General features: G+C 47.7%; 1 protein-coding gene across 1 annotated transcript in view; it reads left to right on the forward strand.

Annotated features, from left to right (window-relative positions):
- LOC138468418 (coiled-coil domain-containing protein 88B-like) overlaps positions 1-14,456 on the forward strand; it is a 545,411-nt gene that overhangs the window by 172,535 nt on the left and 358,420 nt on the right. Inside the window, exon 2 of the mRNA XM_069608969.1 lies at positions 9,858-9,946. Coding sequence (XP_069465070.1) covers positions 9,858-9,946 — 89 coding nt within the window. The remainder of the gene's footprint in view (positions 1-9,857; positions 9,947-14,456) is intronic.

Here is a 14,456-nt window from a genome sequence, read left to right on the forward strand (position 1 = left end):
GGTGACTTTAACCTGGGGTACGACGACCCCAATGACATTCCTGAGTCCTCCCTTGCTAACGCCCTCTCTGAACACGACTACACTCATTCTACCCACCCATCAGAAAGGCAGAACCATTGATTCGCTCGCTGCCCACAATTGCAATATCACCTGCAAAGCCCCCCAACCTCTCGTATGGACTGACCATCTCCTCATATCATTTGACATTAGCATTAACAACCAGAACCTCAAACAGTGCCCCCTTGCACCAGCTTGTCTGCCCAGAAACAAGTGCAACATTACTGCGGAAACCCTTATGCCACTGGCTCTCCCTATCCTAAATATGCTCCCGGCCACCGCTGACCTCAATCTACTAGTAAATACCTACAATGAAGCCATGACCAAAGCCAATGACACCGTTGCCCCATTAAAACTATGCAAAGGCAAACCTAGAGCTCATCTGAACGCTTGGTATACACCTGAACTCAAAATACTTAGAAAAAAGAAAGCCAAGATGGAAACCCTATGGAAAACAACTCCATCAGCTGAAAATAAAACTAATCTCACGAATATCTACTCCCTTTATAAAAAGGAGATAATCTGCACCAAGAAGGAAGCCTACAACGTCAGAATAAACAATGCAGGATCCAGTGCTAAAGAACTCTTCACCATCCTAAAGGAGTTAGAAAACCCTAACCCACCGACGGACACGTCAGTGAAAGACAAACCTTGGTGCACAAGCATCCGAGAAGCCCTTGCTAACAAAATCACTGGCCTGCAAACGAAATCGAGGTCAAAAGACTACAACTCTCCAACAGCAGCTCCTCCACCCCTAGCATACCTACTACCACTAACACCTCCTCAGGCTTCACATTCAAAAAAGTAACCACTCCAGAAATCCCAAAAACCATAACATCCCTCAAACCATCAAATTGCAAAGGGGACAGCTGCCCCGCTCAGATCATCAAAGATGCAGCAAGAGACATATCCCCCTTCATCGCCAAGCTAATAAACCTATCATTCGCCACCAACTCAGTACCCAACAACCTGAAACAATCATGGGTTCTCCCTCTTCTAAAAAAACAATCTCTAGACCCAGCCATTTCCACTAATTACAGGCCTATCACCACGGTTCCTTTCCTGCTAAAAATCCTTGATAGAGTTGCCTACCTGCAAATTCAGGATTATTTAGAGACCAACCAACTGTTAGGACTGCGTCAATCTGGCTTTCGACCTCAGCATGGAACAGAAACCGCCCTTGTTGACTTCAAAAGTCAGATTGATGACATTAAAGATAAAGGCAAAGCTGCCATCCTACTCCTCCTAGACCTCTCAGCAGCCTTCGACCTGGTCGACCATAAAATACTCTGTAGCCACCTCTCTTCCGCTGCCCATTTCTCCTCCTCGGCTGTCACGTGGATACAATCCTTCTTGGCCAACAGAACCATGAGGGTTTTTCTTCTGCGGCAGCAGCAGACCCTATCCCCATCATCTGCGGTGTCCCACAAGGATCTTGTGTCCCCCCCCCTTATACAACATCTTTACAAAGCCTCTCTTTGACAAACTGGACCATCTGGGTGTCACCTACACCAACTACGCGGATGACACCCAGATACTCCTCACCATCTCTGGCAACTACAATGCTGATGTCACCAGGATCAACAAAATCTTCTCCATCATTCTGGCATGGATGGCCACACATGGCCTCTGCCTGAATGATGAGAAGACTGAACTTCTCCTTGTCGGATCACCTAATAACCTACAAAAATTGAGCCCTGACTATTCCAACATCATTATCGACGGTAACACTATCCCCGTTGCAAAAAATGTGAAAACCCTTGGCTTTTATCTCGACACCAATACCAACCTCACCAAACAAGTTAACACGACCGCCTCAGCTACCGCCTACACAGGGAAATTAATTAGAGCCTGCAGACCTTTTTTATCCACTAACAGCTGCCTCACGCTGGCTAGGGCTCTCATACAATCTAAGCTAGACTATTGCAACAGCCTCTACCTAGGTGCCAACCAATCCATAATCAATAAGCTTCAGGTTCTCCAAAATAATGCGCTACGAGCAGCACTAAACATCCCTAGGCGTGAGCATATATCCGCCACCAGAATATCATGCAAATGGCTGTCCATTCAACAAAAAATTAACTTAAAAACCCTCTGCCTCACCTACAAAGCCCTCAACCACCTAGCCCCTCCCTACCTCACCAACAAATTCACCATGAAACCAGCCACTAGAATCACTAGATCTTCCAACAAGTTATGCCTCACTGTGCCCAGATTCACCTCTAAAAGAGCCGGCGGTTCAAACTTCACGGTCCTCGCCTCTCAACTCTGGAACACCTTGCCTTTGAACATTAAATCGACCAAATCCTTCCAATTATTCAGGAAACTTGTCATTGGTTGGCTACTGATTAAAAACCAACCTTAAGTTAGACCTAGCCTACGACAAATTGTTTATATTGTACATGCCTCACCTATGCCTCAACTGTAAGTTTTAACTACCTCTGTCTGTATATACTGTACATAACTTTACAAATGTATTACTGCAAACGCTATATATATATTGTGCCTTGTAACCTGTCCTAAGCGCCCTTTTACTCCAGGGTCTGGAGCGCTATATGAATAAAATAAACAAACAAACAAACAAACAAACCTCCTCCATACTCATAAGTAATATGGAATGGTCGAGGGTGACGCAGGCTATTCAGAGGTCCAACAGCATGAGTAATCCCAGCTTATCCTGATTAAAGATGTGCGATAAGGTTTTTTTAATATCCAAGTGGGCAAGTTTGGAATCTCTTTGTGGAAGAAAACCTGATTGTGGCTCACCCAATAGACACAAACACATAGTGGGATGTTACAAAGTCATTTCCAGGTTTGGTCATTGTGAAATGTGTTCCTAATACCAATGTGGGTGCTGGGAGCATGTCAAATATTAGTGCGAGGAGCATTCTCCTGACGCTAATGTATGCATTGGGGCTGGTCAACGCATTGTTTGCACTGCCACACAGCACCACCGAAAAACACAAGTCACTTTTGTGGATACAGTGATCTGCAAACTAGTAACATGAATGCACATGAAAAAGTTGCATTTTTGTTTGCATTCATTATGTCCCCACTGTATTCTTTCTTTAGTCACCAGTAATACTGAAATCTATGCTAGGACATTGGTCCAGAATCCTAGAATTCGCTATTACCAAAGATCTGCGTCCGAGATGAGCCGAACCAAAGATCTGCGTTCGAGCTTAGCTGAACCATCAAATACTCCTAGAATTCAGTATTACCAAAGATTTGCGTTCGAGCTGAGCCGAGCCATCACATGCTCCTAGAATTCAGTATTACCAACGAGATGCATTCGAGCTGAGCCGAACCATAAAATACTCCTTATTCAATATTACCAAAGATCTGCGTTCGAGCATAGCCTTCAAATACTCCTAGAATTCAGTATTACCAAAGATCTGCATTCGAGCTGAGCCGAGCCATCAAATGCTCCTAGAATTCAGTATTACCAACAATCTGCATTCGAGCAGAGCTGAACCATAAAATACCCCTTATTCAGTATTACCAAAGATCTGCGTTCGAGCCGAGCCATCAAATACTCCTAGAATTCAGTATTACCAAAGATCTGCATTCAAGCTGAGCCGAGCCATCAAATGCTCCCGGAATTCAATATTACCAAAGATCTGCGTTCGAGCTGAGCCGAAATAAAGATCTGCATTCGACATGAGCCGAACCATCAAATACTCCTAGAATTCAGTATTAACAAAGATTTGCATTCGAGCTGAGCCAAACCATCAAATACTCCTTATTCAGTATTACCAAAGATCTGCGTTCGAGCCGAGCCCTCATATACTCCTAGAATTAAGTATTACCAAAGATCTGCGTTCGAGCTGAGCCAAGCCATCAAATGGCCCCAGAATTCAATATTACCAAAGATCTGCGTTCGAGCTGAACCAGACCTTCTAATACTGCTAGAATTCACTATTACCAAAGATCTGTGTTCAAGCTGAGCCGAAATAAAGACCTGCATTCAGGCTGAGCCGAACCATCAAATGCTCCTAGAATTCAGTATTACCAATCATCTGCATTCGAGCTGAGCCGAACCATCAAATACTCCTTATTCAGTATTACCAAAGATCTGCGTTCGAGCTGAGCTGAGCCATCAAATACTCCTAGAATTCAGTATTATCAAAGATCTGCGTTCGAGCTGAGTCGAGCCATCAAATACTCCCAGAATTCAATATTACCAAAGATCTGCATACCAGCTGAGCCGAAATAAAGATCTGCCTTCGGGCTGAGTCGAGCCATCAAATACTCATAGAATTCAGTATTACCAAAGATCTGTGTTTGAGGTGAGCCAAACCAAAGATCTGCATTCGATCTGAGCCGAACCATCAAATACTCCTAGAATTCACTATTAGTTTAGTTTAGTTTAGTTTATTTTCTTATATAGCGCACCTTTCCTAAGGGTATCTGGGCGCTTAAACTTGGGTAAAGGGGGTGGGTTACAGATCACCCCATAATCAGTCACAGAATATATTACAAGTCATAAATGCAGAGCATACACAGCACATAATTACAGTGATACAAGGTTGAGAAATATTCACAAGTTCACAATATATATGCAATCTTTACAGTCGTTTCACGGGCAGAGTGTGCAAAGAAAAAGAAAAATTAGCTCTGCTAAATTGTGGTTTGGGCAAAAAGCCAGGATTTGGTCTTTGCTCTGAAGGACCAGAAAGACGGTTCTGCTCTTATGTCCGGGGGCAGGGAGTTCCAGCATTTGGCCGCTAACACTGGGAAACTAGATCCTCTTGCTGTTTTTAAGTTGTATTTAGGGATGGTGAGTTGGTTGAAGTATTTGGATCTGGTCGGTCTGTTGGACTGATGTCTAGTGAATTTGTCTGACAGGTATTTCGAGGCGATGTTAGAGAGGCATTTGTGTGTGCTGACTAGTGACCGTAGGGTGATTCTGTTGCGCACAGGTAGCCAGAGTGCTTCCTTTGTAAGGGCTGAGATATGGCTGTAGCGAGGGATGTTTAACGCTGACCTTAAAGCATTGTTCTGGAGAACTTGGAGTTTATTTAAATTCAGAGAGGAAGAGCCAAGGAATAAGGTGTTACAGTAGATGAGGCTGTGGTGTTGACTTGTTTTTTTAGTGATAGAGTGGAGTTACCCAAGATCTGCGTTCGAGCTGAGCCGAACCATCAAATACTCCTAGAATTCTGTATTACCAAAGATCTGAATTTGAGCTGAGCCGAATCAAAGATCTGCGTTCGAGCTGAGCCGAGCCATCAAATACTCGCCCCTATACGAGCAGTTTTAATTCCGGTTGGAAATGGTGTGATTCTTTCGAGGCCAGTTGAAGCACCCATGGTTTTGATGGATCAATCATTAGTATTGCATTACCAGCTCATGGCCCTTCAGGCGTCCAGGGCAAAGTTACTGGTGCAGCCTCATGTGCACCCTTACTACCATTACACCAGAACATATAATTAAAGTTGCGGTTTCTGATCCAGACCTTGCAAGCATTTTAATATTTTACTATGTCATTTCGACTTTTTTCCCCCAGTGTGGTAGTGGCAAATGTATCGGGACATGGTTCAGTGACGCTGTGCCACTAATATACGTTTGGCTACTGTTCAGCCGTGGTTTTATAGCCAGGCATACACGCTTTATGATAGCCATGTCCATGTTTCCTGCAGTGAAATGCTCCTGTCTTCTGTTGGGAGTCTCGGGTCTGTAGTCTCGCGATAGCTCATGTCTCAGCCTACAGAAAGCTTTTATATTCCTGTGACTTTTCATCCATGTTGTGAGTGGAAAAGGACAGAGCCCCTTTAAGAGGGAAGCTCAAGACTATAAGAGAGAGCGGGAAGCGAGAGGAAAGGGAGGGACAAGGGAAGAGGGAGGGCAGTAAGGAGAAGGAGGAATTAAAGAGAATGTCATCGTGAACATGGATCCTGTGCTTTCTGTTCAGAATGTATATGTAAAGCCCCACTAAGCAGTACAACAACTGGCGACGAGGCGAAACGAACACCAGCAGGGACATGTAGACAATACCCTAAAATATGAAGCCCAGCAGTGGAGCAGCAGCAGGAAGGCCCAAACGACCAGCAGTAATGTAGGGACGCTATGCGCAGCAACGTTGAGGTGAGCCACACGCGACCAGCAAGAAGAGGAAGGACCAAGAGAACATACCAGGGCAGCAGGAATGACGAGACCAACGAGGCCCCATGCCTGTAGGAGAAATAGAAGGGTGAGAAGCACCTAGCAGAACGATGAGCCAGCAGAGCCCTGCAGACACATGGGAGCGGCAGAACCGACCCACTGTGACAGCAGTAGAGCAGCGTGCCTGTGAAACGGCACGCAGCACCCCGGTGAAGTGCCCGGCAGCGAGAAGTGCAGCCGAGGGAAAGACTGATGAGTCCAGCAGGTATCCGGTGGCCCGGTGACAGGAAGGCCAGCAGCCAGCAACGGTTAAGGATGGTGCAGTTGGAATGCGGCCGAGTACAGAAGACGTCCAGCCCGGCAGCCCACGCCGATGAAGGAGAGACTCAGAGAGGGAAGTGCCCAGCAGCCCGTGCCGTAGCACGGAGGTGACCAGCGGGCACAGGAAGACAGAGGGCCCATGTGTCGATAGCGGCGAAGACACACAACAGTGACGGCGGGCCGGTGTCCCCAGCAGTAGCCCAGGAGGGCCAGCGTGCCCAGCAACAGTGAAGGGGAGGTAGCGGAGAGCGGGAAAACAGAAAGGCGGCCCCATCCCAGGCACCACAGAAGTCAGCGCCCTGGAGATGGCACAACGGTAAGGAGTACACACCCCAGTGGGCCCACACTGCCGCGCACCCAAACACAGCCTGAAAACATGCGCTGCAGCAGCAAAACAGAGGGTACGCGAAAACCAGCAGCGCCCAAGCCCCACCCAGCTACCAGTCACAGTGGAAGGCGCCGACAGCCCCTGCAGTGCAACAGAAAACCCCACCCCCAGGAACAGCGAGTGACACTGCACACCACCTCCACCAGCACAAAGTTATGGGGTGTGGTAAACCAGGGACACCCCAAGAACATGAAATGGCCCTCATTAGCACACAAGGGAAAGAGGAGCAGCACGAAAGGCCAGCCCACAAAGCCAAGTCTGCCCGAAACCACGCACAAACAGGATAAGCCACCAACGGAGCCCACCTCAAACAACACCCACCACAACGTCATCAAGGTAACCAAGAAGATTACCCACCACCAAGTGCCAACACAAAAGCCCCTCCACCAAGGAGACTGAGAGGGGTGCAGTACCACCCACACAAACCAAGGGACCGAAAGACAGCAGTCTGCCGCCAAGGAACTCCATACCCATAATTGAACACTGGCCACCATGATTAACCAAGCACAAGCAGATGCCGACGCAGGTGCGCAAGCCCTAGCAAAACTGGCCCCACATCATATGCTGCCGTCATGAGAAGGCTCAACCCATTCGCCTTGAACCCGCACCACGACTAATGAACAAGATGGGAAGAATGGGTCGAAGAGTTTGAAGACTTTCTAGGTGCAATCCGGAACCAAGACCCTCCAAACAAACTCAGCATATTCAAGAACATGGTAGGAAAGGAGGTAAAGGACATCATCAAGACAATTCCAGCAATAGACAAGACCACGTACCAACGCCTCCTCGATGCAGTCAATGACAAGCTGATAGTAGGCCCCAACAAAGACTATGAACGCCTTGCATTCAACCAACACAGGCAGCGTCCGCACAAATCCATTGGAGAGTTCATTTTACGTCTCCAGCAGAAGATAGTGGACTGCGACTTTGCTAACTTCAATGATGAAGAAGCTATAAGACCAAGGATCATAGAAGGGTGCACCTCATCAACGCACAGAAAACACCTTCTCAAAAAGCCCCTACCCCTAGCGAAAATACTCAATCTGGCAAAAACATACGAGAGAGTTGACGCACAGGCAGCCGCCATTGAAAGAAAAGTTCAAGGCAACGCCATCGCGGCCCTCACGGAAGGACAAACGCAACACTCTAAGACCACTCGACCCTGGAGAAGGCGGAACTTAGAAGACACCGGCAACAAAGTCCGAGCAAAGAGCAATGCCACAGGCGAGAGTGGAAACACACACACAGACAACCATAACCAGCCTTTGGACGAACATGCTGGCGCTATGGCCAGGAAGGTCACCTTCAGGCAATGTGCAGAACAGGACCACCCACAAGCTCTGCATGCCAAACTGCACCACCAGCCCAGGCAAGATACCCGAGTCCACCAATGGCACGGTTAGACATCAGGGAAGACATCAAGGCCATGAACACCAGCCCACCTAGACGTCACAGGCATGCACACCCCCTCTACCCTAAGCTAACCCACCCAAAAGGGGACGGACCGGCACTTCATGAACTTCACCCGTTCTGCAAGAGGACTATGAGCCTCGCAACCACCCAGTACCCTTTGAGACATCGTACGGGGGGGGAACGTGGAAGCCACAGGAAACGTTGGTACAAGGCAACTGTACCAGACAAGGGCGAAAGAACACCCCCTAGACAAACCCGAAGACCATGCCGTCCAATGGAGGACAGCACAGACAGTAGAGCCAAAAGGACAGTCACAACGCAACCCAACCCAAGGAGACTGCAGAGTGCCTGACGCCATCCGCATGTTACCGAGTCCCGCCATAGGGCACAGCCGTCTCAGCCACCGAACAGCACTACAGCACGCACTCATCAGCATTCACTATAGGTCATTCGAAGCAACCCACAAGAAGGACCACGTGCCCGAGCAAGATGCGGGAGAGGCAAGCAAAGCCAAAGGACAGAAGCACCGCGCAAAGCCCATCCTAGCGCCAATGGACAAAGAACAAGTGACAACTACGACAAGGAACTATGGCAAAATTACACCAAAGGACTCCCTCCTCCACGAGTTATACTTTAAAGAGCATGAACCAACGAAAGGGGAAGCGGTCGAGATGGAGGAAAAAGAGAGAGCAGAGACTCATGAAACACTGCAACGAGAGAGTGCAGAGGAGACCCACGAGCAACCAAGCAGGCCCCATCGAACCACAAAGAGACCCCAACGGCTCATCAAGCAAATATAATCCGGGAAGTCTCATGTTAAGCAAGGAGGAGGTGTTGTGAGTGGAAAAGGACAGAGCCGCTTTAAGAGGGAAGCTCAAGACTATGAGAGGGAGCGGGAAGCGGGAGTAAAGGGAGGGACAAGGGAAGAGGGAGGGCAGTAAGGAGAAGGAGGAATAAAGAGAAGGTCATCGTGAACATTGCTCCTGTGCTTTCTGTTCAGAATTTATATGTAAAGCCCCACTAAGCAGTACAACAATCCAATGTCTCTTGAAATGTGTACTGCAAAATGCACTCTTTTCTCGTGAACTTTCTCAAGTGCTTTCGTGCTGCCCCGCTTGGCTTGCTCACTTGTTCTAATCACTTACACTAACTGCTTTCAGAATCCCCCAGCAGCCACTGGGTATTATTATGATTTGAATTCTCATAGATCCAACAGTGGGGCCAGCCAAGCGCCGTAGAATCCGAACCGACCCCATATCCGATTAAGCGTGACACCCCTGTGATATGGTCTAATGTGGTAAAGGGAAGGCTCTGTGTATATGGAAATGTTCTTTGTAAAGTGCTTTGGTAAATAAATAGAAAATAAAAACATTAGAGGTGTTACCAGAGCAATGGCGGTGGCAAAAGTCTGGAATGAAGAAGGCTGTCAGCTGTTGCAGGCAGCGCCGCTGGGGGAGGTGGGGATCCGGGCAGTGTTAAAGGGCAAGTAGAGCTAGTTCTGTTCAGAGGCAGTGTCTTTCTCTTTTCACTTTTAATTTCTGTTTGTTATAAGAGGTGCCGTCATGTTTTACAGAGTTCAGCGGATGATGCCCAATGGCGCCTTCCAAGGTACCGCAACATTCATCTGTATCAGTGGATGGACCCGGAGGGGAGAATCATAAGGTACGAGGCGCGTGTCTGCGCGACTTGTCTAGAATGTTCTTCCAAAGCTCAGTGTCTGCGTGACTTCTCTAGGATGTCCTTCCAAAGCTCAGTGTCTGCGTGACTTCTCTAGGATGTCCTTCCAAAGCTCAGTGTCTGTGCGACTTGTCTAGAATGTCCCTCCAAAGCCCAGTGTCTGCGTGACTTGTCTAGGATGCCCTTCCAAAGCTCAGTGTCTGCGTGACTTCTCTAGGATGTCCTTTCAAAGCTCAGTGTCTGTGCGACTTGTCTAGGATGTCATTCCAAAAGTGTCTGTGCGACTTGTTTAGGATGTCCTTTCAAAGCTCAGTGTCTGTGTGACTGGTCTAGGATGTCCTTCCAAAGGTGTGTGTCTGTGTGACTTGTCTACGATGTCCTTCCAAAAGTGAGTGTCTGTGCGACTTATTTAGGATGTCCTTCCAAAGCTCAGTGTCTGTGCGACATGTCTAGGATGTCCTTCCAAAGGTGAGTGTCTGCGTGACTTGTCTAGGATGTCCTTCCAAAGCTCAGTGTCTGTGTGACTTGTCTAGGATGTCCTTCCAAAGGTGAGTGTCTGCACGACTTGTCTAAGATGTCCTTACAAAGCTCAGTGTCTGCGTGACTTCTCTAGGATGTCCCTCCAAAGCTCAGTGTCTGCGTGACTTGTTTAGGACGTCATTCCAAAAGTGTCTGTGCGACACTTGTTTAGGATGTCCTTTCAAAGCTCAGTGTCTGTGCGACTTGTCTAGGATGTCATTCCAAAAGTGTCTGTGTGACTTGTTTAGGATGTCCTTTCAAAGCTCAGTGTCTGTGCGACTTGTCTAGGATGTCCTCCCAAAGGTCAGTATCTGCGTGACTTTTCTAGGATGTCCTTCCAAATCTCAGTATCTGCTTGACGTGTCTAGGATGACCCTCCAAAGCTCAGTGTCTGCATGACTTGTCTAGGATGTCCTTCCAAAGCTTAGTGTCTGCGTGACTTGTCTAGGAAGTCCTTCCGAAGCTCAATGTCTGTGTGACTGGTCTAGGATGTCCTTCCAAAGGTGTGTGTCTGTGTGACTTGTCTACGATGTCCTTCCAAAAGTGAGTGTCTGTGCGACTTGTTTAGGATGTCCTTCCAAAGCTCAGTGTCTGTGCGACATGTCTAGGATGTCCTTCCAAAGGTGAGTGTCTGCGTGACTTGTCTAGGATGTCCTTCCAAAGCTCAGTGTCTGTGTGACTTGTCTAGGATGTCCTTCCAAAGGTGAGTGTCTGCACGACTTGTCTAAGATGTCCTTCCAAAGCTCAGTGTCTGCGTGACTTCTCTAGGATGTCCCTCCAAAGCTCAGTGTCTGCGTGACTTGTTTAGGATGTCATTCCAAAAGTGTCTGTGCGACTTGTTTAGGATGTCCTTTCAAAGCTCAGTGTCTGTGCGACTTGTCTAGGATGTCATTCCAAAAGTGTCTGTGCGACTTGTTTAGGATGTCCTTTCAAAGCTCAGTGTCTGTGCGACTTGTCTAGGATGTCCTTCCAAAGCTCAGTGTCTGCGTGACTTGTTTAGGATGTCATTCCAAAAGTGTCTGTGCGACTTGTTTAGGATGTCCTTTCAAAGCTCAGTCTCTGTGCGACTTGTCTAGGATGTCCTTCCAAAGGTGAGTGTCTGTGTGACTTGTCTAGGATGTCCTTCCACAGCTCAATGTATGTGTGACTTGTCTAGGATGTCCTTCCAAAGGTGAGTGTCTGTGCGAATTGTCTAGGATGTCCTTCCAAAGCACAGTGTCTGCGTGACTTGTCTAGGATGTCCTTCCAAAGGGGGATGTCTGCGTGACTTGTCTAGGATGTCCTTCCAAAGCTCACTGTCTGTGAGACTTGTCTAGGATGTCCTCCCAAAGGTCAGTATCTGCGTGACTTGTCTAGGATGTCCTTCCAAATCTCAGTATCTGCTTGACGTGTCTAGGATGACCCTCCAAAGCTCAGTGTCTGCATGACTTGTCTAGGATGTCCTTCCAAAGCTTAGTGTCTGCGTGACTTGTCTAGGAAGTCCTTCCGAAGCTCAATGTCTGTGTGACTGGTCTAGGATGTCCTTCCAAAGGTGTGTGTCTGTGTGACTTGTCTACGATGTCCTTCCAAAAGTGAGTGTCTGCGCGACTTGTTTAGGATGTCCTTCCAAAGCTCAGTGTCTGTGCGACATGTCTAGGATGTCCTTCCAAAGGTGAGTGTCTGCGTGACTTGTCTAGGATGTCCTTCCAAAGCTCAGTGTCTGTGTGACTTGTCTAGGATGTCCTTCCAAAGGTGAGTGTCTGCACGACTTGTCTAAGATGTCCTTCCAAAGCTCAGTGTCTGCGTGACTTCTCTAGGATGTCCCTCCAAAGCTCAGTGTCTGCATGACTTGTTTTGGATGTCATTCCAAAAGTGTCTGTGCGACTTGTTTAGGATGTCCTTTCAAAGCTCAGTGTCTGTGCGACTTGTCTAGGATGTCATTCCAAAAGTGTCTGTGCGACTTGTTTAGGATGTCCTTTCAAAGCTCAGTGTCTGTGCGACTTGTCTAGGATGTCCTTCCAAAGCTCAGTGTCTGCGTGACTTGTTTAGGATGTCATTCCAAAAGTGTCTGTGCGACTTGTTTAGGATGTCCTTTCAAAGCTCAGTGTCTGTGCGACTTGTCTAGGATGTCCTTCCAAAGGTGAGTGTCTGTGTGACTTGTCTAGGATGTCCTTCCACAGCTCAATGTATGTGTGGCTTGTCTAGGATGTCCTTCCAAAGGTGAGTGTCTGTGCGAATTGTCTAGGATGTCCTTCCAAAGCACAGTGTCTGCGTGACTTGTCTAGGATGTCCTTCCAAAGGGGGATGTCTGCGTGACTTGTCTAGGATGTCCTTACAAAGCTCACTGTCTGTGAGACTTGTCTAGGATGTCCTCCCAAAGGTCAGTATCTGCGTGACTTGTCTAGGATGTCCTTCCAAATCTCAGTATCTGCTTGACGTGTCTAGGATGACCCTCCAAAGCTCAGTGTCTGCATGACTTGTCTAGGATGTCCTTCCAAAGCTTAGTGTCTGCGTGACTTGTCTAGGAAGTCCTTCCGAAGCTCAATGTCTGTGTGACTGGTCTAGGATGTCCTTCCAAAGGTGTGTGTCTGTGTGACTTGTCTACGATGTCCTTCCAAAAGTGAGTGTCTGTGCGACTTGTTTAGGATGTCCTTCCAAAGCTCAGTGTCTGTGCAACATGTCTAGGATGTCCTTCCAAAGGTGAGTGTCTGCGTGACTTGTCTAGGATGTCCTTCCAAAGCTCAGTGTCTGTGTGACTTGTCTAGGATGTCCTTCCAAAGGTGAGTGTCTGCACGACTTGTCTAAGATGTCCTTCCAAAGCTCACTGTCTGTGCGACTTGTCTAGGATGTCCTTCCAAAGGTGTGCGTCTGTGTGACTTGTCTACGATGTCCTTCCAAAGGTGAGTGTCTGTGCAACTTGTTTAAGATGTCCTTCTAAAGCTCAGTGTATGTGCGACTTGTCTAGGATGTCCTTCCAAAGGCGAGTGTCTGTGCGACTTGTCTAGGATGCCCTTCCAAAGCTCAGTGCCTGTGTGACTTGTCTAGGATGCCCTTACAAAAGTGAGTGTCTGTGCGACTTGTTTAGGATGTTCTTCCAAGGCTCAGTGTCTGTGCGAGTTGTCTAGAATGTCCCTCCAAAGCTCAGTGTCTGCGTACTTGTCTAGGATGTCCTTCCAAAAGTGAGTGTCTGTGCGACTTCTTTAGGATGTCCTTGCAAAGCTCAGTGTCTGTGCGACTTGTCTAGGATGTCCTTCCAAAGCTCGGTGTCTGTGTGACTTGTCTAGGATGTCCTTCCAAAGGTGAGTGTCTGTGTGACTTGTCTAGGATGTCCTTCCAAAGCTCATTGTCTGTGTGACTTGTCTAGGATGTGCTTCCAAAGGTGAGTGTCTGTGTGACTTGTCTACGATATCCTTCCAAAGGTGAGTGTCTGTTTGACTTGTTTAGGATGTCCATCCAAAGCTCAGTGTCTATGCAACATGTCTAGGATGTCATTCCAAAGTTCACTGTCTGCGAGACTTGTCTAGGATGTCTTTCCAAAGCTCAGTGTCTACGTGACTTGTCTAGGATATCCTTTGGAAGGCAAATGCCTGTGCGACTTGCCTATAATGTCCTTTCAAAGGTGAGTGTCTGTGCTACTTGTCTAGGATGTCCTTCCAAAGGTGTGCGTCTGTGTGACTTGTCTACGATGTCCTTCCAAAGGTGAGTGTCTGTGCAACTTGTTTAAGATGTCCTTCTAAAGCTCAGTGTCTGTGCGACTTGTCTAGGATGTCCTTCCAAAGGCGAGTGTCTGTGCGACTTGTCTAGGATGCCCTTCCAAAGCTCAGTGCCTGTGTGACTTGTCTAGGATGCCCTTACAAAAGTGAGTGTCTGTGCGACTTGTTTAGGATGTTCTTCCAAGGCTCAGTGTCTGTGCGAGTTGTCTAGAATGTCCCTCCAAAGCTCAGTGTCTGCGTACTTGTCTAGGATGTCCTTCCAAAAGTGAGTGTCTGTGCGACTT

This window comes from Ambystoma mexicanum, chromosome 4q (assembly GCF_040938575.1).
Source record: "Ambystoma mexicanum isolate Mex_15411 chromosome 4q, UKY_AmexF1_1, whole genome shotgun sequence".
Taxonomy (NCBI): domain Eukaryota; kingdom Metazoa; phylum Chordata; class Amphibia; order Caudata; family Ambystomatidae; genus Ambystoma; species Ambystoma mexicanum.